At 42.6% G+C, this 26,294-nt stretch overlaps 1 protein-coding gene across 5 annotated transcripts in view; it reads right to left on the bottom strand.

Moving 5' to 3' along the window:
• The window catches only part of ARHGEF3 (Rho guanine nucleotide exchange factor 3), a 304,554-nt gene that overhangs the window by 190,859 nt on the left and 87,401 nt on the right, over window positions 1-26,294 (bottom strand). For all 5 annotated transcript variants that reach the window (XR_006214854.1, XM_042979195.1, XM_042979196.1 and 2 more), the window contains exon 3: window positions 17,998-18,064. Coding sequence is in view for 4 of the 5 variants with exons in the window: in XM_042979195.1 (XP_042835129.1) it covers window positions 17,998-18,064 (67 nt within the window). In the remaining variant the exon portion in view is untranslated. The remainder of the gene's footprint in view (window positions 1-17,997; window positions 18,065-26,294) is intronic.

The raw sequence follows: 26,294 nt of genomic DNA on the forward strand, positions 1-26,294 counted from the left end.
TGACAGTATCTGCAAGCCAAATGTAGACTGCCCTAAGAATCACAGTGCTTCTTGGGGCGCCTGGGTGGCTCAGTTGGTTGAGCGACTGACTTCAGCTGAGGTCATGATCTCGCAGTTCGTGAGTTCGAGCCCCACATCAGGGTCTGTGCTGATGGCTCAGAGCCTGGAGCCTGCTTTGGATTCTGTGTCTCCCTCTCTTTGCCCCTTCCACACTCATGCTCTGTCTCTCAAAAATGAATAAACGTTAAAAAAAAATTAAAAAAAAATAATCACAGTGTTTCTCAAACCTTCCTGTGCCACACATCAGCTGAGGAGGCTGAGGAGCCTGTTAAAATGCTGATTCTGATTCAGGTCTGGGGTACAGCCTGAGATTCTACTCCTTTTTTTTTTTTTTTTTTTTAAAGTAGGCTTCATACTCAGCGCAGAACCAAATGTGCGGCTTGAACTCACGACCCTGAGAACATGACCTGAGCTGAGATCAAGAGTCAGATGCCTAACCAACTGAGCCACCCAGGTGCTCCAAGAGTCTGCATTTCTAATGAGCTCCCAGGTGCTATTTCTGCTACTGCCCCATGGACCACACTTTGAGAATCTTTGCTGGGAGACATGCTAGTGGCTTAGGCTGAAAAAAATCGTATTTTCTATGCTTCTATGGTCATGGAGTCAAGCAGTGACTTCACTTTAAGAGCAAAGAAGTAAACTCAAGCACTAGGTATCTTTAAGGTTCCTGTTTCAAGTTATCTCATTGGTGGTTAACAGGATGACTGTTCCTCAGGGAAAATGTTGTTAAATGCTGTTAACTAAGGAAAACCCAGAAGATCTTCCATTGGCTGAAGTTTCTGGAATAGCCCTGGATCCTCTAAGGTTCAAAGGACCTGAGGCATCAAAGGACAACATAGCTGGGGATCTTGCCTTCGCCAATGTTCTCATTCACTGATGCTTGTCTCCCATTCAGCAGGGTGGCCAGACCACTGCCGGTATGGTATGTTCTAGAAGCTGAGTAACCTGTTAACCCGGTCTATCAGTTGTGGCTGAGGGTCTCTTAGGGACTCGAGCACTTCGTCATCAGTTACAGATTGCAACTTCCTAACCAGATAGGCACCTTAATAAAATCATTCAACTAATCCGATGCATTTTTAAAAAAACTGGCTGAAGCAGGCTGTCCAGTCCCGTTATGCAAACAGTACACAATGAATTGCTGATAGCATCTCCTTACCATTGCCAACATAAACTCTGCCAGGCCGGCAGAAATAAGCCCAGTGACTGTAAGCAACAATAGTTGCATGAGTTTGTTTAAATAAACATAACTAACAGGTAAAAATGTTTTTATCTCCTCCCATTGCCAAGCCAGAGATTTTGAGACTGAATTCTTGTAGAAATAAAACCAGTGTTAAGTATAAGAAACAGAAGGCAGCTAAGGAGAGAACACCCAGAAAGCCAACTTTGTGTTTCTTCCAGAAACACACATGGAGATACCAATTTTTGGAATAAGTTAACTAGAACAAATAAAACCAAATTAATTCACTTACTTGCATTGTCTATTTACTGTTTCACAGTAAGGATTTTGTTTCTTTCCTGTTCTTGTCCACTTGTCCATTTTTATGCACTTTTTTGACATTTGCCCTTTGAGTTGGCTAGTGGAAATACTTCTTAATATATTAAAGAAGTTTGATACCACTAAATAACATAAAATAACACACAAGAGATGTAATAGGCAATATTAGTCTTTAAGCCAAAACTCTAAAATAGAAAAAAAAAATGCAAGTGGACAAGGAAGGGAAATGAGCATTTATTAGAGGGATGATATTCAAGTAGGAGGCACGATCGATGAGGGAGTTTGGTATACCACGTCAGAATGACTCATGAAACAAGATGGAGAAGTCACTTCCTAAGCAATGGATATCAGAACAAAAGGAAAAGCGAATCGAGGACAAGTATTTTAGTGGCACATACGCAGAGCCTCTTAGTCACTCTGGATAATGAGATGAGTATATTTTAAAAAGAAGGAAAAAAGATATGACATCAAGACCGTAAGAATAGGCAGCAGGTTTTATTACATTTCAAGAACAGTCAATCTTGCCCATTTGTACCAATAATGCAGACTTGAAAGCACTATTCTGGTCTAAAACTCAAGCTTTTTCTTTCCTTGAGAAGTTTTAGAATTTGGCGACAAACATACATGCCTGGCAAAGGTATGGCCCAAGAAAAACATGTTTGATTTTAATTACTCGTAAAACAAATAATTTAACTCTTGTAAGACAACAAAAATACTTTGCAGGGGGAAGGGTATTTTTAAAAAGCCAGTATCTTTTTGACCCCCAAATTACTAAGCCGACCTTGCAATCTGTAGTCCTCTGAGTTTCAATAATAAACTAAACCAAAGAGAAAGAATACACAGGTTGCCATATTAAACATTTTTCTCTAATTTTCCCAAAGTGATATTCCAAAGTAGTGTCCCAAGCTATCATCCAGAACCCATCAACATAATAGACCCCAACTTAGTAAGAAGCAATTGAGTTACCTATTAATTCTTTGGAATATTAACTCTTTGGGGGATGATTTCTTTCTTGGCTGAGTACATAGTATTCATTCTTATTAAGATGCTTTCCTCCCCTCTCAAACATCCAAGTAAGATTTATGGATTCGTTGTTATTAGAAAAGGAAGACAAAATTCCTCCAAGTTCACCTTCGCCCAGTTCTCACATTTGAAACTCCTCCATAAACAGATGCCTTATTTTAAAATTCCATCTTAAGTAACCACAGGATTTAGGCAAATTCATTGAATTTCTGACTTCGATTTATTCCTGTGGCCTACTGGGATGATTTTTCTTCTTAAACCTTTAAACCTAAAACTCCACTCCAAAATTACAGTTCACATATCTGTCTCCTCACCTCAATTTTTCTTCTTGATTATGAAAATTACATATGTACACACCCTGTAGAAACTTGGAAAAAACAAAACAAAGAAAACAATGTCCCTTCAAACTCACTTACTGGGAGGAAATCATTATTAATATTTTGGCATGTTTAATTTTTTTATAGCAGAATCATTACTCTATATACAATTTTATTTCCTGCTTTTAAAAACATGCTAAACATTTTTCATTGAATAACACTCTTCCTCAACAACCCCTTATGGCTCCATAATACATGCTCATAAGGATAAGACACAACTCACCAACTGCCCCACATTATCAGACATTTAGACTTTTCCCACTTCTTTCTATCATTATAATGATTGCTGCACTAAACACTTCTATGCATAAATCTTAATCCACATGTCTGGTGGCTTCTGCAGGATAGATTCCCAGGAGTGGAATTATTGGGGCCAATGGCCATAAATACGTTTATGGTTCTTTTTTTTTTTTTTAATGTTTATTTATTTTTGAGACAGAGAGAGACAGAGCATGAACGGGGGAGGGGCAGAGAGAGAGGGAGACACAGAATCGGCAGCAGGCTCCAGGCTCTGAGCCATCAGCCCAGAGCCTGACGCGGGGCTCGAACCCACGGACCGCGAGATCGTGACCTGAGCTGAAGTCGGACGCTTAACCGACTGAGCCACCCAGGCGCCCCAATACGTTTATGGTTCTTGACACAAACAGCTTTCCAGAAAGATGACCAAATAATAATGCCACTAAACACCTGCGAGAGAATCCATCCTGCAATACCCTCACTAGCATTTCAAATTACCACTTGTTGAGAGGTGGGGCGGGGAGTGGATCTGAACCAGGCTCCATGCCCAGCACAGAGCCTGATGCGGGGCTTGATCTCATGAAACCTGGGATCATGACCCGGGCCAAAATAAAGCATCCGATGCTCAACCACTGAGCCACCCAGGCACTCCCCAAATTACCACTTTTTAAAAGGCTGATTAAATCTGTAGGTGAAAAACAACACCTTGAAAAATTTCCAATCTTTAGACTGACCTGCTGAGGTCAATGATTTCAAATGTTTCCTCAATATCAAATTAATATTTTATCCTTCAAAACATGACGCTAATTTTTCCCAGTTATAAAAATGCAATCAAAACCACAAACATGAGAAGAATGTCAACATTTGTTAGATATTTTCTTTGAGCAACTAAGGTGCCATGGTTAAGAAGCCAAGAACAGCCAGTTCGATGTACCAGTCTGTGACAATACAGAGAGACACCCCTCACAGAGAGATGCTAGCAAAATAAATTAAGAACTAAACCCACTGCCAAACTTCACAAGATACATAAGATCTGAATTATTGTAGAATAATTACTATAATTACTATGTATTCCTTCTCACAGGTATTGTATTGACTTTAGTCAATACCTGTCAGAAGGAATACATTAGAATGTTCAAGAATATATGAAGACTACATTTGAAATTCATTCATTAGTTTTCTTATGTAAGAAATTTTCTTTCCTCCTCTAAATCAGTGCATATTCCCATATACATCAAGTATATTGGGGGTTTTTTGTTTGTTTGCTTAATGGCACATACATGCAAAAAACAAATGTTCCAGACTCTGTCTACCACAAGCCAGGGCCTGAAATGATCACTCTATAACATGGAAAAATCGTAGATAAATGGAAAGTTTTTCTACTATCCTGGAAATGTTTTGGTGTTATCTTCCTCACATTCTCTTTCCAGGGAATCTGCCCCACTGTCCCCAGCATTGCCCACAGTTCCTGCTGAGTGAACATAAAAGTCGTAGTAGCAGAGGAGAAAAAAGTGTTTATTGAGCACTTACTATCTCATAGACCCGGTGCTAAATGCTTGATATGAATAATTTCACTCAATCCTCATCAGAACCCAATGAGCTAGACACATTTTCAGGTGAGGACTCTGAATCTCAGTGAAGTTAGTCACTTACCAACACTGGTGAATGGCAGATCCATTTGATCCTGACCCCCTGGCCACACACGACTGGACCAAGGAAGAGGGAAGTCCTTCTAAGAGCTGGCCAGCCGCCTGCCCATCACCTGTGAGGTCCAGTCCAAGAAAGACAACCTGATGTGATCAGAATTTTCTTAGGAAGTTGGGGACGGGGCACCTGAGACTCCCCAGTGAGTTGTGGGGGAGAGATCATGTCAGGTTTGGTCAGACCACCCCAAAGTGCCACATGCATGGAGAAGACACTGGGAGCAGGACCTACACATCAGAAGGGGAAGGCAGAGAAAGGAAAAATGAAACCAACCACAGAGATAAATCCTGGGTTCCTGCAACTGTATATTCTCTAATTAAACAGCACTTCTCTGGAGGGAGTGGAACAAGTGTCTGTTTTGTTTGTTTTTGTTTTTTTGTTTTTTTTCCAAAAGTTCTGCCTAAAACATCCACCATGGACAAACTAATGCTTCTCAGAGGGCAGGTGGGAGGGGGGAGGGGTAGGTTCAGGGGATTAAGAGTACATTTGTTGTGCTGAGCACTGAGTGATGTACAGAATGGTTGAATATTGTACACCTGAAACTAACATAACACTGGATGTTAACTATACTGGAATTAAATTTTTTTTAAAAATACAGAAAGGAGGATTGACATTAACTAATTAATTAATTAACAATATCCACCAAGGAATCTACAGTGGAATCACTCCCCAGAGACTAGGCCCCAGCATCTATCCTGTCTGGCAAGTTAGCACCGTTTATAACAAACATCCCATCGTTGTGTGCCTCTTAACGCGCCAAGTAGCTGGCAACCCTTAGTATGTTTTCCTGCCCAAAACCAGGTCTTTAGACTTATCACTTTATAAATATAAAGGATGGAGGAATAAGTTAAATGACATCATTAAGGAAGCAACCAGATAAATTCAAATGTGAGACACATTCCATAAGCAACTGGACTGGTCTTTTCAAAAGGTCAACATCATTTTAAAGAGGGGAAAGGTGATGAGGGGAGTATTTAAGAATAAAAAAGACTAAAAAACATAGTAACAAAATAAAATCATAGTCCTCAATTAGGTTTAAAAAAATCCAACCAGATGTCATGCATGACTTTTGAATGGTTTTGGGGGGAGTACCAACTATATAAGACTATTGCAGAAATTTGAATGTGGAATGAATCTTAGGAAATGTTAGAGAATTATTAATAACTTTCTTAGGTGTGATATTGATGTTATGGTAATAAAACCTCCTTATTCTTAGGACATATATATTGAAGTATTTAGAGGTGAAGCGTAATGGAATCTGCAATTGAATGGCTTATTAAAATAAATCCAAACTGTACAAACATCTATAGACAGCTAGATAGAGCAAAAAGTTAGTGATTGTTGATTTCAGATGGTTGGCCTTCATTGCAGTTATATTTCAACTTCCCATATGTTTGAAATTTTTCATAACAAAAAGTTGAAAAAAATAACACACAGAGGAAAAATAATAATCATGGAAACCCCTTAAAAAGGTACCAGGTAAAGCCTGACATCCCTTCTCTCAATAAACACACTCAATGGTTCCTACTCCACTGCTAGAACGAATGTTGTACATACATCTTCAGTTTAGCCCCTGGTAAGTGTTGCTTGTTTTCAGGGAGCATGCTACCCAAAAAGCCCACAACAAGGTCTGGAATTGCCATCTCGTCACCGGGACTGACAAGGAGGACAGCAGGTTCACCATCCCATCTAATAATGAGCCATAAGTTCTCTCCCCAGCCCCTTTTCAATGAACAGGTTTAGTTGAACCGGTGTTAATGAAATGCATATCTGTAACCACGCCATCGCACCTTCCTCAAATCAGAGCTGTGATTTTAAATAAATCTTCATCTGTCCCTAAAAAAAAGTAATCAGCCACATTTCTCTTTTTTTTTTTTTCTAAATGAGATGTTAGGTCAAATCAGCCCTAAGGATACAAAAACACATCGTGTATTGGAAGCGTTCTGCACAGAACATTTCCTCCTTCCTGAATGTGCATTTAACCAGGTCAGGGCACTGGTGGTCCACGTTGCTACTGCAGCATCAAACCCAGCTCGTTTTACTGCCAGCACCTTGTGGAAGTCAGCAATAATAGTCACGCACAAAAAGGCTGGCCCGGGAGTTGTGTTCGTTGAGATTTCCAGAGCTGAATGGCAGGAGAGAGCCTAAGTAGGGGAACAAATGTGGGAGGCCTGAAAACCAAGTAAGAGAAGAATTTTCATCATTAGGCTTATGTAGGGCAGCACATCTAAAAATGGGTCTTATGTAATCAAGTTGTAAGAAGCAATGCTTTTAGAAAATATTTATTTCAATTACTGAAGAGAAGTAAGTTTGTAAGACTTATCTTCAATAATAGAAATATTTCAGTTTGTTTTAAATATAAATAAGTGGTTAGGAGGTAGAACATGTGTATGGCAAACAGATAGCAAAGGGTGGAGGGAACAAAAGAACCTGACATTCATGAAGCACGTGGTTACTAAATGTTTGTTATGCGCTAAGTATGCCTGAGACTGGTGAGGTACTAAATATACAGAGGCACTAAATACATATGAGCACTTAACATACATAAGACTTTAATTTGGCTACCCCATTAGAGATACCCATTCTGGCTCCGTGTGTTCTCTTCCCCAAAAAACTGGTATCCTTGGCCAGGTATACTTGTCCCTGAGTCTTTTGATAAAGAAGTCTGTCTCCTTGGCCCAGGGCACCTTCAGTCTGTGGGCCTCTTGCTTGAACTTCAACTCTGCATCATCATCATCAACCACATCATCAGTAGGGAAGGCCAATGCAGTAGAGAAAGAGAAAGGATATATTGGCATTGTGGACGCCTGGATTCAGGTGAGATCCTTCCATCCTGCCTACATCCTCTCTGCAGTGTGTTCATTTACTCCATCTTTTACCCTTTGCTTCTCATTGTGCGTTTCAATTGTTTTAATGGACAGTGTGATTTGAGCACTTGAAAGGCTGGGTGGGAGGGACGTATTGTTTAGAGTCACAATGAACTAAACCAAGTTCAATCCATTAAACAGGCCATTGACTCTGAAGAGGAAGAAGTCGACAGGAGAGAAGAAAAGTCAGTGACCAGACCTTTACCAACACCCATGCAAAAGGTTTTAATTCTCATCCCCAGTTTCTCATGTGGGCAGGAAACATAAAATAAAATCTAACAGGGAGGGGGAAAGGAAAACTGAGTGGGAGGGTTCAGCTTCAGGAAAGGGATTTTCCAAATAGGTGTATCCCCTTGGCTCTCAACATTACCATCACCTCCCACATCTGCAAATAGCATCAGGACATTTTGAAGGTGACAAGATCACTGCCCTGATACTATTTGTGTAAGAAAGGTTAAATTTGATTATAATGAAAGATAAAAAGCTCCATGAAAAGTCATAACTTTGACAAACTACAAAGCAATATGGAGGCTGATATTTGGGCTATTTTCTATTTAAGCCCAACACTAAGCTCCAACACTTTCCAATATTATAGAAACAGCCATAAGCCATTTCAGAACACAATTTTCCAGAATCTGCTATTATTTCAATGAATCCAGAAAACTTACATTTTATGTCTTATGAGTAGTCTATTCTTGCTCCCAGATCAGATTGTCATGGTTGAAACAAAACAAAACAAAACAAAACAACAAGGGGCACCTGGGTGGTTCAGTCAATTGAGGGTGTGACTCTTGATTTTGGCTCAGGTCATGATCTCATTGTTCATGAAACTGGGCCCTGGGTCAGGCTCTGCACTGGTCGTGTGGAGCCTGCTTGGGATTCCCTCTTTCCCTCTTTCTCTGCCTCTACCCTACTCCCTCTCTCTCTCGAAATAAATAAATAAACAGTAAACAAACAAAAACCAAAATAACTAAAAGGACTGCTTCCTCCTACCCAATATTAAAGAAAAGGAGTTAGTTTTGTCCACCTGAGGGCCAGACCCTGGGAATCAGGATGACTATCCTCTACCATAGGAGGAGAGGGAGACTTTTGCAGACAAGAATGGTTAGTATCCGCCTAGTGCCTCCCACCTTCTTCCAGAAGCTGCCCCCTTCTTCCCTACATCACTATAGTTAGCATAGGAGCCAACACAGTGGTACAGCAGGACCCCACTCCATGGCCACTGCTGATTGGTCCAGGAGTATCCACCTGACCCAAGCTGGGCCAATCAAAACCCCTCCCTAGCAATTTTGGTTCTGAGCCAAGAAGAGGCTGGTCTCTGCAGATGGTTGCATTTCCACAGCACAGAAAAATGGAAGAAGTCAGTCTGCAGAGAAAATGCAGCAAAAACAGAGGAGTTGGAAACCCTCCCAGGCTCCTGGTGCCTGGTTCCAGTGGCTTCTAAGGCCTTGCTGTATTCCACAAGATACTCCCCAGACCTCTATAATTAAAAAACAACAACAACAACAACAACAACAACTCTCCTTATTGAAGCTAATTTGAGTTGAGTTTCCGTTACCTGCATCTAAGATTTCTTAACCCAGAAAACCAAGTCAATCAAAATTATCTTTTACCCTGCACCATGCTGGAACACAAAAAGGGAATAACTGAACTGATAACTACATAAAATAAGCAAAGGCATCTATAAATTCTGCCTCCAAAGTTCAGAATTTGTGCTACTGTCAGAGAAGCCCCTATGTCCCACAGACCTCACATGTGAGCGAAAAGAAACTACTTGCAAATCTAAAACTGAGCTTCAGTCTGCCTGGCATATTGTTGTCAGCAGACTGAAGATGACGGGGACTTTTCCTCACAGGTGTCAGCAGCTGCTCTCGAGCTGGCTTCTCCACTGCCTGAAGGGAAACGAGGCAAGAGGGCTAAGCGGAAACCAGACACAGTCAGTTTTTCCTTTTGAGGGGGCACCGCACACAGAAAAGGCATTTCTTAAACACACATATTTAGGAAAGTCATTTCAGGTGTAAGAGAACTCTGATTACAAGGAGCCAATATTTCTGCACACTTAACTACACGGAGGCATTATTATTCAGATCGCTTTACACCCATTATAACCAAGTCTCAAGGTTTGAGAAGATGGCATTATTGTCCCCATTCTGCCGATAAGGACCTGACACTGTGGAATGTGTCTTGTCTGAAGTTTCCGATCAGCATTGCACCCTCAAAGCCTGTGCCTTTTCACCACTTAGGCTTTTGTTATGACTGCCAAGGACTGTCCACCAAACTCAAGAGTTTGGCTGTCCAGAGGCCAGAGGCGGTGGGCAGTAAAACTTCTCACCCTGAGAGGCAGCCTCTAGACTGACCATTGGGGGTGGGGAGGTGAGGATGGTGAGGCAGGGTGGGGGCAAATGTCTTGCAGCCCAGCTCAGCAGGTGCCTTCCTCTTCTGTGTGCCCAGATTTGATCAGCCCCTAGATGTTTTGCCACAACACATGTTCAGTGATGCACTCTGATGTTCTCTAAGCCCCAGAAGCTTTTGTATATTTTTTTAAGTTTACTTGTTTGAGACAGAGAGAGAGCACAAGCAGGGGAAGGGCAGAGAAAAAGGGAGCCCAAGCAGACTCCATGCTTTCAGCACAGGGCCCAATGTGGGGCTTGAACCCACGAACTGGATAATCACAACCTGAGCTGAAATCAAGAGGGAGATGCTTAACTGACTGAGCCACCCTGGCGCCCCAGCCCCAGGAGGTTTTAAAATAAGCCTCCTCTTGCTTACGGAAGGTTTCGTTGTGGAGGGTGTTTGATTTTAATTGATATAAGTGTGTTTTTGCTAACTATAAAAGCAATATGTTTTCTCTCTCTCTCTCTCTCCCGGAAATTCAGACATTACCAAAAACATGTAACTACCACAGCAACAGGTTGTCAGTCAATGGTGATATTCCTTCAGACATTTTTCTGTGTATATAAGAATATATTCTCTTCCTATAAAGGGGGTTTCATTTTTGTTTTTTTTTTTTTTTTGCTTTAATCCTGGTTTAATCCTAAACATGGAGTTTTACATTATATACTTCTGCACCATCTGTACTTTGAACAATTAAGTGGCTGAGAGCACAGACTGTCCGGGTTCCAAAGCAGAATCTACCACTTTATTGCTATGAGACCTTGGAGTTGTGTAATTAAGATCCTGGGTCTCAGTTTGCCCATCAGGAAAATGGGCATAATAATAGTCCATCTGTCTGATGGAGTTGTTGGGGGTGTGATGACATGCAAAGGACTAAGAACAGTAGCTAACATATTATAAGAGCTAAATAAATGTGACACATTATGCCAGTGTCTTTTTTTTTTATTTCTTTTGTCATTTAAAAATATGTTTAAAGTATGAGTTAGAATGAACAACTTGACTTTGTTTACTTGTAATATGTGTTTTCTCTTCTGTGCTATTTACTCATATCCTTCAACTATTTTCCTGTTGAGTTTTCAAACTTGTGTTATTGCTTTGCAAGAGTCCCTTGTATATGAGGGAAGTTAGTAACTTAGTACTGAAGAGAAGTTCCCAAAAGGTACTGGCAAAGAACATGGGCTTTGGAATGAGGTGAGCTGAGGTTAGAATCCCACCTCCACCACTTACCTGTCATGTGACCCTGAGCAACCTGCTCCACTTTTTAAGTTTATTTATTTATTTTGAGAGAGAGAGAGAGAGAGACAGAGAGAGAGAGAGAGAGAGAGAGAGAGAGAGAGAGAGAGAGAGTGGGGGCACCAGAAGGCCAGCAGGGGAGGGGCAGAGAGAGGAGGGAGAGACAGAGAATCCCAAGCATGCTCCACACTGTCCACGTGAAGTCCGATGCGGGGCTTGAACTCACAAACCATGAGATCATGACCTGAACCAAAATCAAGAGTTGGAGGTTTAACCGACTAAGCCACCAGGCACCCCTCCACTTTTAAACCTCTCTTCAGTGGGCAGAATTATAGCAAGGCTCCTCAAGCCCCCAGACCCTACTGGGCACACCTTGTATAATCAATCCCCTCCCCTGAGTGCAGGCAGAATCTGAGAATGTGATGAAGTATCACCCCATGGCTACATTACTAATTATTGACTTTTAGATCATGTAAAGGAAGATGATCTGGGTGGTGATCTAATCCGGTGAGCCCTTAAAAGGAACTGGGTTCTTCCTCAAGTCAGAGAGATGTGAAGCATAAGAGGCATTTGATGTGAGGGAGATTCTCTCGTGCTGGCTTCAGAGATGGAAGACAACACACGGAAGGATCGAGAAGGGGCTCTAGGAGTTAAGAGCCACCCCCAGCTGACAACCTGCAAAGACCCAGGGACGTCCTCCTACAACCACAAGGAACTGAATTCCCCCAATAAGCTGAATAAGCTTGCAAGAGGCCTCTGTGTCTCAGATGGGACCCCACTCTGGCCGATACCTTGATTCCAGTCTGGTGAGACCCTAAGCAGAGAACCCAGCACATCACTCCCAGACTTCTGACCTGTGGAGCTGTGACCTAGTGAAGGGTTGTGGTTACAAGCTGTTAAATTTGCAGTAATTTGTTATGCAGTGATAGAAAACTGTTTACTCTAGAGTATGTTTACTCTACTTCCTCATCTGTAAAATGAGGGTGAGGCTCAAACAACATCTATCTTGGGATTTTTCTGGGAAGTAATATCAGCATAAAGCACTCAACACAGTGCCTGGTATAACCTAAGTGAATGCTACGGGCTAATTCCCTAGGATTAAGGGAACTGTTACAATTGTATTCATCATTACAAAGGCAAAATATATTTTTCATAAATATAGCGGCGAAGGTTAAACCTTTAAAAAATAAAGTCCGGGGTGCCTGGGTGGCTTAGTTGGTTAAGGGTCCAGCTCTTAATTTCGAGCTCAGGTTTTAATCTCACAGTTTGTGGGTTCAAGTCCCAAGTCGTGCTCTATACTGGCAGCATGAGCCCGCTTGAGATTCTCTCCCTCTCTCTTCAAAATAAATAAATAAACTTCAAAAAATTAAGCCCAAAGGAGGAGAAGGGAACTTAAAGGGATTCTGGGCAGTAAAAGGTTTATCGTAGAATACTCAACTTGTTTCTAGCATTTGAAAAAAAAAATCTTCATGTCTAATTTCCTTTGAAGAAAAAGTATGTGTCATCAGCCTTGTTTTAAAGAGGCAATATGCTCTAATGGCTTGGGGACAGACAGTGTCGGGTTCAAATCCTGGCTCTGTCACTTACCACAGCTGAGATTTTAGGCAAGCTAGCACATGGTGAGGCTCAGTTTCCTCAACCTTGAAATGGGAATAAATATATCTACCATGCAGGGCTGCCATAGCCTGGCCTGGAGCTGATGATCAATAAATGGAAGTAAATGTACAAACTGAGGCTGCAAGAAAAGAGAAAGCTGTGCTGCCTTCTTCTGCAGGGTAGACACAGTAAGGTCACATTAAACACTGGCCTGGCCAGATATGTTTTGACTATCCCTCTACTGAGTTGTGAATTTTGGAACATTTCAGCCTGGCTTTCAAGAAACATTCAACTACACTGAGTTTTGTGCACTTCCTTCCAAGCACAGGACCTGGGATGTGTCAAGGCAGCATGGAGCAGGCATAGGACCCTCTGCCTGGAAATACGGTTCTAATTCTGATCCCTCTACTTCGAGTGACCCTAGGAGCGGTCCCCATTATTTCCTGTCTGTGTAGAAACCAGACCCCTTTTTGTAACAGTAGCAAACTTGGCCTTGGAGAAAATGACCCTTCTCTACCTCAAGTGGCTTCTCTACCCCTAGGTGGCCAGTAACAAAACCCTGGCCACCTAGCTCCCTCAGGAGGAACAGGTGACCAAGGCCTGTCTGATCTTCTTGACTACCATGACTGGCCAAGGTATAACTATTTGCCAAGCCAGGGCAATCAGAGTCCTACGCTGGGATTTCATACATAGACTCTGGAATCAAAAGCATCTTTCTTTTCTCTGGAAAGGAGTAGTTGTTTGTGGTCATCCTCTCTTCCCAAAGCAGTTCACATGGAGTATGTAAGATAAGATCCATACCCCAGGAATAACAAAGCTGGGAGAGAGCACCCCTGGATACCACTGGATACCCTGAAGCCCACCCATTCAGTTTCCCTCAGTCACATGAGGCAAACAATCTCCCTTTCCACTTGAGCCAGTTTTAATGGAGCTTCTATCACTTGTAACCAAAAGAGTCCCCACTAATACAAGAGGCCTTGTTTCCCACATCTGAAAATTAAAAGGTCAGCTACAATGTCCAAAGTTTCTTCCAAAGCCTCAGAGTCTAGAAATTTCTTCCCAAATAGCCTAGGCAGGAGTAAAGAACAGGCACTTAGAGAAAGAGACAAGATAAGCACAGCCATGGAATCTGGCTGATATTTAATTGAAATCTCAGTTGTGACACCTAAACAATGCATTGTACGTAATAGTAAGTCTTGCTAAGTATTTCCAAGGGCAGGAGTTGTGCTCTTGATATTTTCACACTCCTAGGGAGAGTTTCCTTCCTGTATCTCTCTCTCTCTCTTTCTCTCCCTCCCTCCCTCTCTCAGCTAACTGGAGGAGTTGTAGCAAATATTTGCATAAGGAAGGTGGAAATTCTGAGCTCAGCACTGTCCCAATCAGATGGGGACCAGATGTGCAGTGAGCACCTGATGGAAGCACTTAGTAACAGTACTCCAGAGTCCCACCTCTCAGGGTCCCATCTTCTTATTCTCATCATTCTGTTCTGGTTTTACTCATAATGTTCCCTCTAGAACTGCCCCCACCCAAACCATCCTCTTGGCTTCTCTCCATGAGTGTATGTGCAGCACCCATGGGTCTGGTGAGAGACAGACACGGCATCACCCCTTGCCCAGGAAGATGGGGGAATCAGGAGGGTTGGTAACACCAAGGGCCTCTGTCTCCTTAGATGAGCGTGGGAACAAAGAAACCCAGCCTGCACTTAATAACGACAACTTCTAAAAGGGCTAAATCACTTGGTAGGTAGGAAGAGTGTCATCCAAGGGCCACCAGCTCTTCCTGAACCTCTCCTCAGCCAAAAATCCCAGACCCCCCAAAAGGAAAACCATAAACCCTACTCCCAATGCCTTGAGGAGTAATGTAGATCTGGAGTGAATGTTTCCAGGGAAGACAAGGAGGGGGTTACAATACAATTCATTCAGTGAGATTTTCCTTAAAATTATTTTGAAACATCTCATCTTTTTCCAGACTCCTTATTAAGATGCCAACCACTCCCTCTCTTCCCTCGGGCCCTGTCCCCGGCTCCCTCCTTAGCCCTCACATGTCTCCCACTTGGCTTCTCATCCAGAGTGATGTGGTTCCTTTTCCCCTTGCCTTTTACCATCCATCTCTCCCCAACACTTCTCCCTACCCCACCCCCAAAATCTACAAATGCCCAGGGCATAAGCAAACTGACACAGGATCTTTATTCTTTATAAGCCAAACAGGAATGGAATTACAAATGCTTACAATAGTTTCCTCTGCCATGCATATAAATATGGGAAATTCACGAGCACACAGATTCTAAAAACTTCCTTTCTTAATAAAGAAGAAAATAAAGCATTCACAAAAAACATGCCCTGCCCTAGGACAGCATGCATAGCTCAGTCTAACAAGCCTGGGAGTCACATTTCATTATAGAAAATGTATCAGCTAGATAATGCCTCAAATGTCTTCATTCTGGCATTCTGGGTGCTTCTCGTTCTTCATTTCCAATTACCATAACGATGGTTACAAAGCATAGCCTGGCTGGGAGTAAGGGTGTTTCCACTTGGTGGGGTTCCCTCCTAACCCTTCGATGTCACGGATGATTATGTTCCAAGAGGAAGACAGATCAATCTGGCCAATCTGGCAATTATCAGGCCCCAGACCATCTCCCTCTGGCATATCTTGATGTCAGCTTGTCTAACTTTACCAATAAGCCCCATGGGCCAGGAAAAATCAGAGCAAGGACACGGGACCACAATAAACACCACAGCTGGGCACCTGGGTGGCTGTCAGTTAAGTGTCTGACTATTGACTTTGGCTCAGGTCATGATCTCATGGTTCATAGGTTCAAGCCCGGCATCAGGCTCCGTGCTGACAGCTCAGAGCCTGGAGTCTGCTTTGGATTCTGTGTCTCCCTCTCTCTCTGCCCCTCCCCTGCTTGCACTCTGTCTCTCAAAAATGAATAAATGTTAAAAAAAAAAAAGATTCTGTCATCTATTTGGTTGCAATTAGCCAGGGACAGTTTGTTTGTTCTTCTGCAGTGATTCCCTAATTTTAAATACTACCATGCAGGGGTGAGAGTATCAAAGGGTCACTTAAACCAAGTGTGTATCTAACAGGCTCCTCTGAGCAGCAATTTCTGTAAAACAGAGTTGCGCTCAAAAACTTACAAAGCATTTTTCAAGGGAAGACATTTGAAGAGGTCTTATGGCCACAGGTAAGGTAATCAATTGTCCCAGTTTACCTGGGACTTCCAGTGCTAAACCCAGGGCAATCGCAGGCAAACTTGAGTGGTTGGTCACCCTAGATGTACTCCAGTACTTGACTAGTGACCACTGCTGAAACAGAAGGAAGGCTAGGGTGTGCTGAAGGGACACCAGAGAGGGAGGGAAAATAAATGCCTTCAAATAGGCCAACTTGCTCATAGAAGGTCCAATTTCTCTATAGCTCAAAAGTGACAATAAATGTCAACTATTCCCAAGTGTGTACAAACTGCCTCGTCAACAAAGGATTTATTGGCAATGGGGAAATGCCACCAACTCCATCAACTCTCTTTAATGTAGTCTCTAAGCACGGCAACACATCAAAGGCTCTGAGAAGTCTCACAGTGGTGAACATATTTAATTAGGTGCTCTCAGTGTGCCCCAAGGTTATTTGACCACACAGGTTTTTTTTCCACCTAATGGTTATGATCATCCAAGTGAACACACTTGGAGAAATGGGGACCTTATTCACAAAACCATAAACAACTTAGGAGACACACAGTTTACGTTCAGTAAGACATGCACATCTCCTTAAGAGGTCAACGCATTTCTCTTTGTACTTGGTGAAAAGCATATTGTACCCTTAGTTAAAATACTGCCATGATCTATATTTATTTTCAGTAAGACACTTGGGGAAAATGGCTGAGATCTATGTAAGATACTAAAGGTGAATTGAACTAGTAAAAACAGCGCTGAAAAGACCAAAGACATGACCTCGAAACACAACCTGAAGTCGATTTTGTGTCTGATGGATGTGAAAGATCTGTTTATACATTCAACAAATTAATTAAGCATGTATGTGCTAGGCCCAGAGAGACAGCAGTGAACAAGAGAGAAATACAAGGTCTCTCCTCCACACATGATGCTTAGAGCTTCCAATCTTAACGTTTTAGTAAGCACTAACTAACAATCTCATCCTATCAATGAGAAGAGAGTTCAGGGGTCTACGGGAGCGCCTCAGCTCTTGTCTTCCCACAGGAGGTGATATCAAGACTTAGACCCAAGGGAAGAAGCCGGTGGGGCAGCTTCAGTGTGTGTAGGAGTGCAGGGCTGGACAGCACAGGCAGTGCTCTAGGCAGAAGGAATGACACATGCAAACGCCAGGTCGTGAAACAGAGCTCTGAGCATTCTTTACACAGGCCAGGGTCTTCTTCCTGAGGCCAGAGCTAGAATTCATTTTAGCACACAGCAGGCTTCCATATGCTTTATTGTTGTTATTATTATTATTATTATTATTATTATTATTATTATGTTAAGGTAGAGAACTTTGCATCAAGAGGAGGTTAGATCTGACCCTTTCTACACTTCTAAGGGTCTGTGGCTTTATGATTGGGAGATTTTTATGATTCCCCTTAAAATCTGTTCAGAGCTTACAGGCTTCTCTTCTGGAAAACAAAGCTCCCCATGAAGTCGTAAATCTACATATTAACAGACTGTACATTTCCGATTTCTTTTTTCTTCATTATGCACTGGGCCCCTGCAGGTTCCCAAGAAAATGGGCACAATGTCCCCCCCTGCCCATCAACCCTGACTTGGCTTCTTCATCAGGTGCTTTCCTGAGACCTTCCAGGGCAAACGGACACTGGCGGGCGCTTACTGGGCCACTCACATTTTTTAATTGAGCCACAGCCGCTGATACGACCGACCGTGATTCCTCCAAATGCTAAAACCCAGCTTTCTTGGCGAAGATGGGTTAGTGAAGCCACCCCCAACAGCATCCTCTCTGGAGCAGCCAGAACGGGGTATAGAGCAGCAGGGAGCACTCCCGGGGAAACACTTACCCCTCTGAAATTCCAGGCTCTAGGGGAGGGGAACATAGGGAAGCTGTTTTGCAGAATCCGCCTAGGCCTAGAAGAGGAGAAAAGACAAGACAATGTGTTTCATTACTCATGGGTTAGAGACTCAGAGGAAATCACCCACTTCCGATGTAGCTTTATCAGAAACAGAAAGAGAGAGAGATGCTTGGAGAAATGGCCCAGGCAGATGCAGCAGCCAGGCTTCTTACAGCTCGGCCATCCATAGCAGCCAAACACACTCCAAACCCCTTCCTAGTCCCCCAAGAGGAAAGCTCCAGAGTCCCTTAGAAATAGTCAAGCCCTCACCCTTAAAAAAATAAAATCTAATCTAAAAGTCAACCTGGATGCAATCAAAAAGCCAGACCAAGCTCCCTATCTTGATCTTCATTTCTCACACACAAACAATTCCCAAATGAATGCCATCAGGTGGTGTTTACAGCTTCAGCAGAGCCTGGAATTCTCCCTGGTGCAGGCCACACGGGAGCTCCAGACTTTCAGGGGGACGGTACATGGACCGTCCACAGGACATGTAGCTGCTGCCTAACCAGTCGGAACTGGCTTCCTCACCTATTAATCCCTCCAAGTGAAGCAATCTCCTTAGATGTGACAGAGGTGGGCTCCAGTGGGGTCAGCACAGGAGGTGGGGACACAGTACAGGGATGGAAAGAAGCAGCGGTGTGGCTGGGCAGCTTCAGGCACACCAGGAACACCTTACTTCTGTCCTGAAGAGTGAATCCAATGTTGTAGCTGCCAACACGCCCACAGGGACACCTTTTACAATGTGTTTGTGGAGTAATAAGTTACTCCTCCCAAAAAAGCTGTGTCTGTCAACATGGAAATTCAAATTTCATGTTTGCATGAGGTACCACCTCACTGAAAAGCATCCCTGAGAAACGTCCATCTTGGACTTTCCCTGGAGTTTTAGTCAGTGATGTACCAAAGAGGTGGTGTTGGTTTTTCACGTGACAGTCACACCTTTACTTCGACCTCTGTGCCATAGTCAGCAGTAACACAAGGCAGAAGTGACCACTGCACCCTGCAGCGTTATCAGGCTTGAGGAAAAGTCTTGATAGGCTCTACCATAGGAAAGAGATAGATAAGCAATATGCAAGGTAATTATAATAACAGCAGCAGCTAATGTCTATGGAGTACTTAAAACAACACATGCTAATACTTCATAGAGTTAATCTCATTGACTCTCACACTGCGAGCTAGGGTCCTCATTGTACCCATTTAATAGGTAAGAAAACAGAGACCTAGGGATATTAAGTGATGCACGCAGGTAAAATCAGGATTCTAATCTCATTTGTCTAATCTCAGATCCCATGGTGTTTTACTAGCTGTGTGACCCTGAGCACGAGGTTTCATATTCTTATGTGCAAAACAGAAGAAATAATACCCAGAACATGGTCAAGACGAGATGAGGGTTCTAAATCCAGTTCTATCACTGCTAAGTTCTAAAAGATGTCAGCACAGATCCCCTCCCCTTCCTCCCAAATTCTGGCTCAAAGAAAAGCTTTCGACCAGGGGCACAGGACTGACACAGAAAGCTGGGACAACTCACCAAAACAGATGGGAACTCCCACCTGCTGTATCTTTATATCCAGCCCCACTCCTGTCTCACCCTCCTCCTCACCCACACGTACAACAATAAAAACCCAGGCTAATAACATCTCAAGACAAACAGAGCATGTGGGTGGTTATTTAGATTTAATACTCTTCTCTATTAAGTAACATGTTGGTCTAAGTTCTTCTAAAAAAGCATTTCTCCTTTGGGAAGAAAAAAAACTTAGAATTGAACAAAACATCTCCCTGGATACTGCTCCCTCCTCTCTCCGGTTATAATTGGGCTTTGCTCTCCTAATGATTTGATGAGCTTCACTGCTTCCAAAGCAACAACGTATACTAGAACATTGCGAGTGAATGTTCCCCTGTTTTATACAGTGTGGTTTACAGAAAATTATGATCACAACAATCAGCAGTGATTATTATGCCAGGGATGTGCCAGGGTCTGTGCTAGGCACTTTGCCTACATAATCTAAGTCTCGCAATAAGATAGGTTATTATGTTATGTTACAGTACTCTGCTAATACATGACATACAAATAGTGTTATAATGGTGCCATGTGTTACAATATTATATATATATAAATATATAAAACATATTGTAATGGCATTAGAAACTTATTTTAAAAATATTTTTTTATTTACTTAAAGTAAGCTCTACACCCAAAGTGGGGCTTGACCCCAAGATCAAGAGTCACATGCTCTACTGACGGAGCCAGTCAGGCACCCCAGCATTATATACTTTTAAATAAAATATATAACTCTGGGGGCACCTGGGTGGTTCAGTCGGTTAAACGTCCAAGTCTTGGCTTTGGTTCAGGTCATGATCTCATGGTTTGTGGGATCAAGCCCTGCATCAGGCTTTGTGCTGACAACACAGAGCGTGCTTGGGATTCTCTCTCTGCCCCTCCCCTGCGGGCATTCTCTCTCTCAAAATAAATAAATAAACTTTAAAAAATAATGTAACTTTGTATCATAAAATATTGTCATATAGGGGCGCCTGGGTGGCTCAGTCGGTTGGGCGGCCGACTTCGGCTCAGGTCATGATCTCGCGGTCCGTGAGTTCGAGCCCCACATCGGGCTCCGTGCTGACAGCTCAGAGCCTGGAGCCTGTTTCGGATTCTGTGTCACCCTCTCTCTCTGACCCTCCCCTGTTCATGTTCTGTCTCTCTCTGTCTCAAAAATAAATAAACGTTAAAAAAAAATTTTAAAAAAATATTGTCATATAATATTATGGTATAATGGGGGATATTATTATTACCCCATTTTACAGATGAGATAAAACCTCATCTGTTTAACCTCTGCAGAGAGGTTAAACCACATGTGAGAAGTCACACAGCCAAGTTGGGATTCATAACCAGATGTGTCTGACTCTAGATTCAGAGGATGTAGCCCCTCACATATAGAGAGAAGTCCCGCTAAACAGGGAAGAACATGCTTCTGGGAGAATGTAGCCTGGGGGTTTCTTGTGGGAGGGACCAGCTTAGTAGGATCTCAAATTTAGAAGCCTCATAGGCAAAGAAAAAGGATCAGAGTGAATCTGTCAATCCAGGGCATTCTTTTTTTGTTGTTTTAATTTTTATTTTAATGTTTATTTATTTTTGAGAGACAGAGTGCAAGCAGCAGAGGGGCAGAGAGAAAGAGAGACATAGAATCCGAAGCAGGCTCCAGGCCCCAGGCTCTGAGCTATCAACACAGAGCACAACACGGGACTCGAACTCACAAACTGTGAGATCGCGACCTGAGCTGAAGTCAGACACTTAACTGACTGAGCCATCCAGGTGTCCCATTTCTTGTGTTCAGAAGCAGGTTCTTGGGGAGTCTGGGTGGCTCATCGGTTGAGCGTCTGACTCTTGATTTTGGCTCAGGTCATGAGCTCACGGTTCGTGGGTTCGAGCCCAATTCAGCTCTGTGCTTGATAGCGTGGAGCCTGGTTGGGATTCCCTCTCTCTCCCTCTCTGTTCTTCCCTGACTTGTGCGCTCTCTCTCTCTCAAAACAAATAAACTTAAGAAATTATTAAAGAAAAAAAAAAAGGAATCAAGTTCTTTGCACTGTCAGCAAAAGTCCAAGTAAGAAACAGGTACTTGGTTCTACAGATCTCCAAGACACGAAGGTACACAGTTGGGCTTTCTAACAGGGCTGGGAGAAGTTATCTATAGTGTGTTCAGTCCTTGGACCCCTGATGTGAGCCAGGTCTGTGCACGGTCTGTGCATGCGTGGTTAAGAAGCACAGCCCATCCTGCAGATGCCAGGGGAACGACGTTGACCAACAACCATCCACCTCTGCGGAGGGACCAATGGGAAGCCAGGGGTGGGTGTGAAGCAGGAGAGAAACCATTGACACAGGAGGGACAGCTTCTTGGCTGGAAGGAGGTTACAACTGAAGGAAAGATTGGGAAGAAAAGTTAGAAACACTGTCCACATGGAGAAATGCCCACAGGAGGAGCAACAAGTCAGGATTCAAGATGCATTTAGGGAATGATCTCAAATTTCAGAAGTGTATGTGTGGCTGGAATCAAACAGAATAAGCTCAAGAGCTTATAACCTCAGGGTCAGCAGCAGAATGTATTTCCCACCACATGGAAATGAATACAACTTTTTTCTACCACCCTGAGAAGAGGATTAGTGACCATTTCCAGAGCAACTCCTAAGAGTATGGGTTTCCGAAGTGAATATGTAGACTGCTTTGCTGCCCATGCACTCACTATGTGGGGCCAAGAGCCTAGTGTCTGAGGTATGACCAACTTGGGGCTGCAAGAGTGGCTCCCTCTCCTTCTTGCTGGGGGACTTCGACCAGGCTACCTACTCTCTACTGTCTCTGAGCCTCCATTTTCTCATCTGTAAAATGGGGATAATAATCTCTTCTCACAAAATTGAAGCATTAAATTAATGTACTACATAAAATGTTTGGCAGAGAATCTGGCACTTATTAAATACTCTAATTAGCTATTACAGTAGCGCCTCCTTATGTATAAAGGATATGTTTCAAGGAGTGTCTGGCTAGCTCAGTCGGTGCAACACATGACTCTTGATCTTGGGGTGATGAGTTTGAGCCTCACATTGGGTATAGAGCTTACTTTAAAAGGGGGTACATTTGGGGGCACCTGGGTGGCTCATGAACCGTGAGATCATGACCTGAGCCAAGATCAAGAGTTGGATGCTTAACCAACTGAGCCATCCAGGTGCCCCAAATATTTTAATGTCTTACTTCTCAACCCAGGGCATCTTGCTAACAACACTTTCCTTTTATTTCTTTTGTTTTGTTTTACTTCGCTCTACCTATGAAGACAACTGTAGCAATACGAGGAAAGCCAAAGGGCTACATTTTATAGAGAAATTAGTGCAGACTATGGTATTTTATCCTGGTTGGACCACTCAAGACAGTGATGGTCTTTCAGGTAAATGTCTTCTTAATTCTGGTTGTGGTACGTAATTGAGGATGGACTGGCAGGTGTTTAGCCAGGTGAAGGAAGACCCAGTTCTCTGTGGAGAAGCTCACTGTGAAGAGGTCGTTTGCCCATTGGAAAGCTCATCACCTAGGCCTGCCTCTTAAACAAAGGCACAATGGCACCACCCATAACTTGTTTCCATAGTTCATAGGCCACACTCAGCTTCATTCCACTTACACCATGGCTGCAACTCCAACTCTTTATTTCCTGATAAAATATGGGGAAACAGGATCACAGAACCTCAAAAATAGTCAACTGGTACAATCACTTGGCACGGGTTGGATCTTCTCCAACAGTCCTGTTGAGAATGCACCCTGAAAGAGAGTCTTCCCTCTTTAGAGAAGGGGTCTGTATCCAGTCATAAGGGCTCACATCTTAATTTCTCTCCAACACGTAAAGAACACCTTCCATAGGGCAGGCACAGGACCAGACATTAGAGATACAGCAGTGAACAGCACAGATACAGTGTCTGCTTTCATGAAGCTTACAAAAGGATAATGGGAGTGAGAGAGGGTGGGAGAGAGAGAGAGAGAACAACATAGTAAGTCTTAAAGAAAAATAAAACAGTGGTAATGGGGAGAGCCAGAGGGGCTCAATCAACATTTGAGGAGCTAGACAGACCTCCCAGAGGAAACGAGACCTCCCTGTGACCTGACAGAGGTGAGGGACTCAACCAGGTAATAAGACAGGGAGCAGCAGGCCAGGCGACAGGAAGAGCAAGCTAAAAATGCAGGAGGTCGAACTTTGCAAAGATTACCTAAATAGACAAAACTGGCAGAACTAATTGCTGAAGTTAAGAGTCAAGAGTTAAGATGTAGAAGCAAGGTGGCATATTTGAAAAACTGGAAGCTAAGTATGACCACTTAAACATCTCTCAATAAATAAAGGGATTATTAAATGAAGCTATATTCATTCTTTACAATGGAAGACCATGTAGGACTATATATTAATGAAAAATCTCAAAAAAAATAAAGAAAGAAAATCCAAGTTGCAGGAGGTATGCATATGATAGGATATGTGATACTATGTAGAATCTCACAAAATAACACTCTCTTGTTTTGGCCACATATGTATGTAGTAAAAATGTAAGACTACATATGAAAAGGTTTTTTTTTTAAGTGTATTTATTTGAGAGAGAGAGAGAGAGAGAGTGAGAGAGAATGCTTGTACATGCACCCATGAGAGGGGGAGGGGCAGAAAGAAAGGGAGACAGAATCCCAAGCAGGACCCATGGTGTCAGTGCAGAGCCCGATGTGGGGCTTGAACACACAAACCGTGAGATCATGACCTGAGCTAAAACCAAGAGTCAGACACTTAACTGGCTGACCCAGGAGCCCCTGAAAAGGTTTTATCAACTGCAAATAAATGGTCCCCTCTGGGGACTGAAAGGGAAAGGGACTCGGGTGGGGCCCATGTGAAGCTTCATCACTACCTGTAATGTTTCATTTATTCACATAAAAATTCTGAAGCTAACAGGGCAAAAAGATTTTTATTAAATCTAAATGGTAGGTATAGATATGAATGTTATAATAGCCTATATTTTGCTACGCAGGTGAAATAGATTATAATTAATAACAATAACAAATGAATAAATTCTAGCATAGCCATGTAATACAATACTAAGGCATCCATTAAAAATAATGAGGAGTGCCTGGGTGGCTCAGTCAGTTAAGCATTTGACTCTTGATTTTGGCTCAGGTCGTGGTCTCACGGTTCATGAGTTCGAGCTCCACATCAGGCTCTATGCTCAGAGCACGGAGCGTGCTTAGGATCCTGTCTCCCTCTCTCTCTGCCCCTCCCCCCCTTCAAAAATAAATAAATGTTTAAAACAATTTTTTTATAATAATGAGGTGTACTTGTGCCATCACCAGCAAAGACCATAAAATACAGTATGTGAAGTAAGAGGCAGGGCAACATGTAAATCCATTTACTTTTACACACACGCACGTGCAGAATCAGCTCCAAGTATGCTGAGGGTCCTGGCAGGGCACATGCCCAACTGTTGACATTGATTGATCATGTATACAGCTTGGGTCAGGGGTGGGAAGCATAAATGTGGACATCAGCTTTTACATATGTATTTTTAAATCTTTACTATAGAAACGTATTATGTAATGAAAATCATAATAATGTTTACTAAAAGGCCTTAATAGGTAGGGAAGGAGGCAGAGAGGCATGAAATGAGGCTGAACAGGAGGCCAGGGCTGGACAGGGCAGAGACTTAAAGGCTAAGGTTGGGGGGCTGGTCATGGGGTGATGGGGTTCCACTGAAGCTATATGGTGAGGAATGACATGGGATTTGCCTTTAGAAAGATCCCTCTGGCTAGAGGGAAGAGAAGACAGCCAAGGGGTCCAGAATGAAGGCAGAGACCAGCAGGGAGGGTACCGCAGGCATCCAGATCCACTATAGCCTCTCTCATCTCTTTCAAGATTCTGAAGGCACAGAAGTCATAAGTGTCCGTTCAGACTGCTTTTTCCCATTTTCTCTCCCTTCCCCAGCTGTTTTCTAGAACAGCACTGTCCAGTAGAAATATCATGCGAACCACACATGTAATTTTAAATTCTCTATTAGTCACATTAAAATGGTAAACAGAAATAGGCAAGTTTAGTTTTAATAATATAGTTTATTTAACTCAATATATCCAGATACTATTATCAGTTCAACATGTAATAGAAAAAAAATATTAGAGATATTTTACATTTTTTCATGTCTTCCAAATCCAATGAGTATCTTACTCTTAGATCAATCCTCTTTTTAATGTTTATTTATTTTTCAGAGAGAGAGAGACAGCGCACAAGTGGGGGTAAGGGCAGAGAAAGAGGGAGACAGAGGATCCAAAGCAGGCCCCTTGCTGACAGCAGAGAGCCTGATGTGGGGCTCGAACTCATGAACTGTGAGATCATGACCTGAGCCAAAGTTGGACACTTAACTGACTGAGCCACCCAGATACCCCTACTCTTACCTCAGTTTTAATTGGCACTAGCCATGTTTCAAGTGCTCAGTAGCAGTATGTGGCATGTGTCTATCATACTGGACAGCACAAGTATAGAAAAATAACACGTGTAATTTCAAAGAGCCTCTTTGAAAAGCCAGACTTTGAAAAGCTACAGCTCTGTGTCTCAGCAGTTAGTGACTAACCACAATATATAAATTGAGACCCTTTTGAAAAATGAGACACTCTCCAAAATGATTTTAGTATCCATCTGAATTCAGAAAAATTCCGAACAAAAAAAATATTTTCTCAAAAGCTTTAGAGATATAGTCTC

The sequence above is a fragment of the Panthera tigris genome, chromosome A2 (genome assembly GCF_018350195.1).
Source record: "Panthera tigris isolate Pti1 chromosome A2, P.tigris_Pti1_mat1.1, whole genome shotgun sequence".
NCBI classification, from domain to species: Eukaryota; Metazoa; Chordata; class Mammalia; order Carnivora; family Felidae; genus Panthera; species Panthera tigris.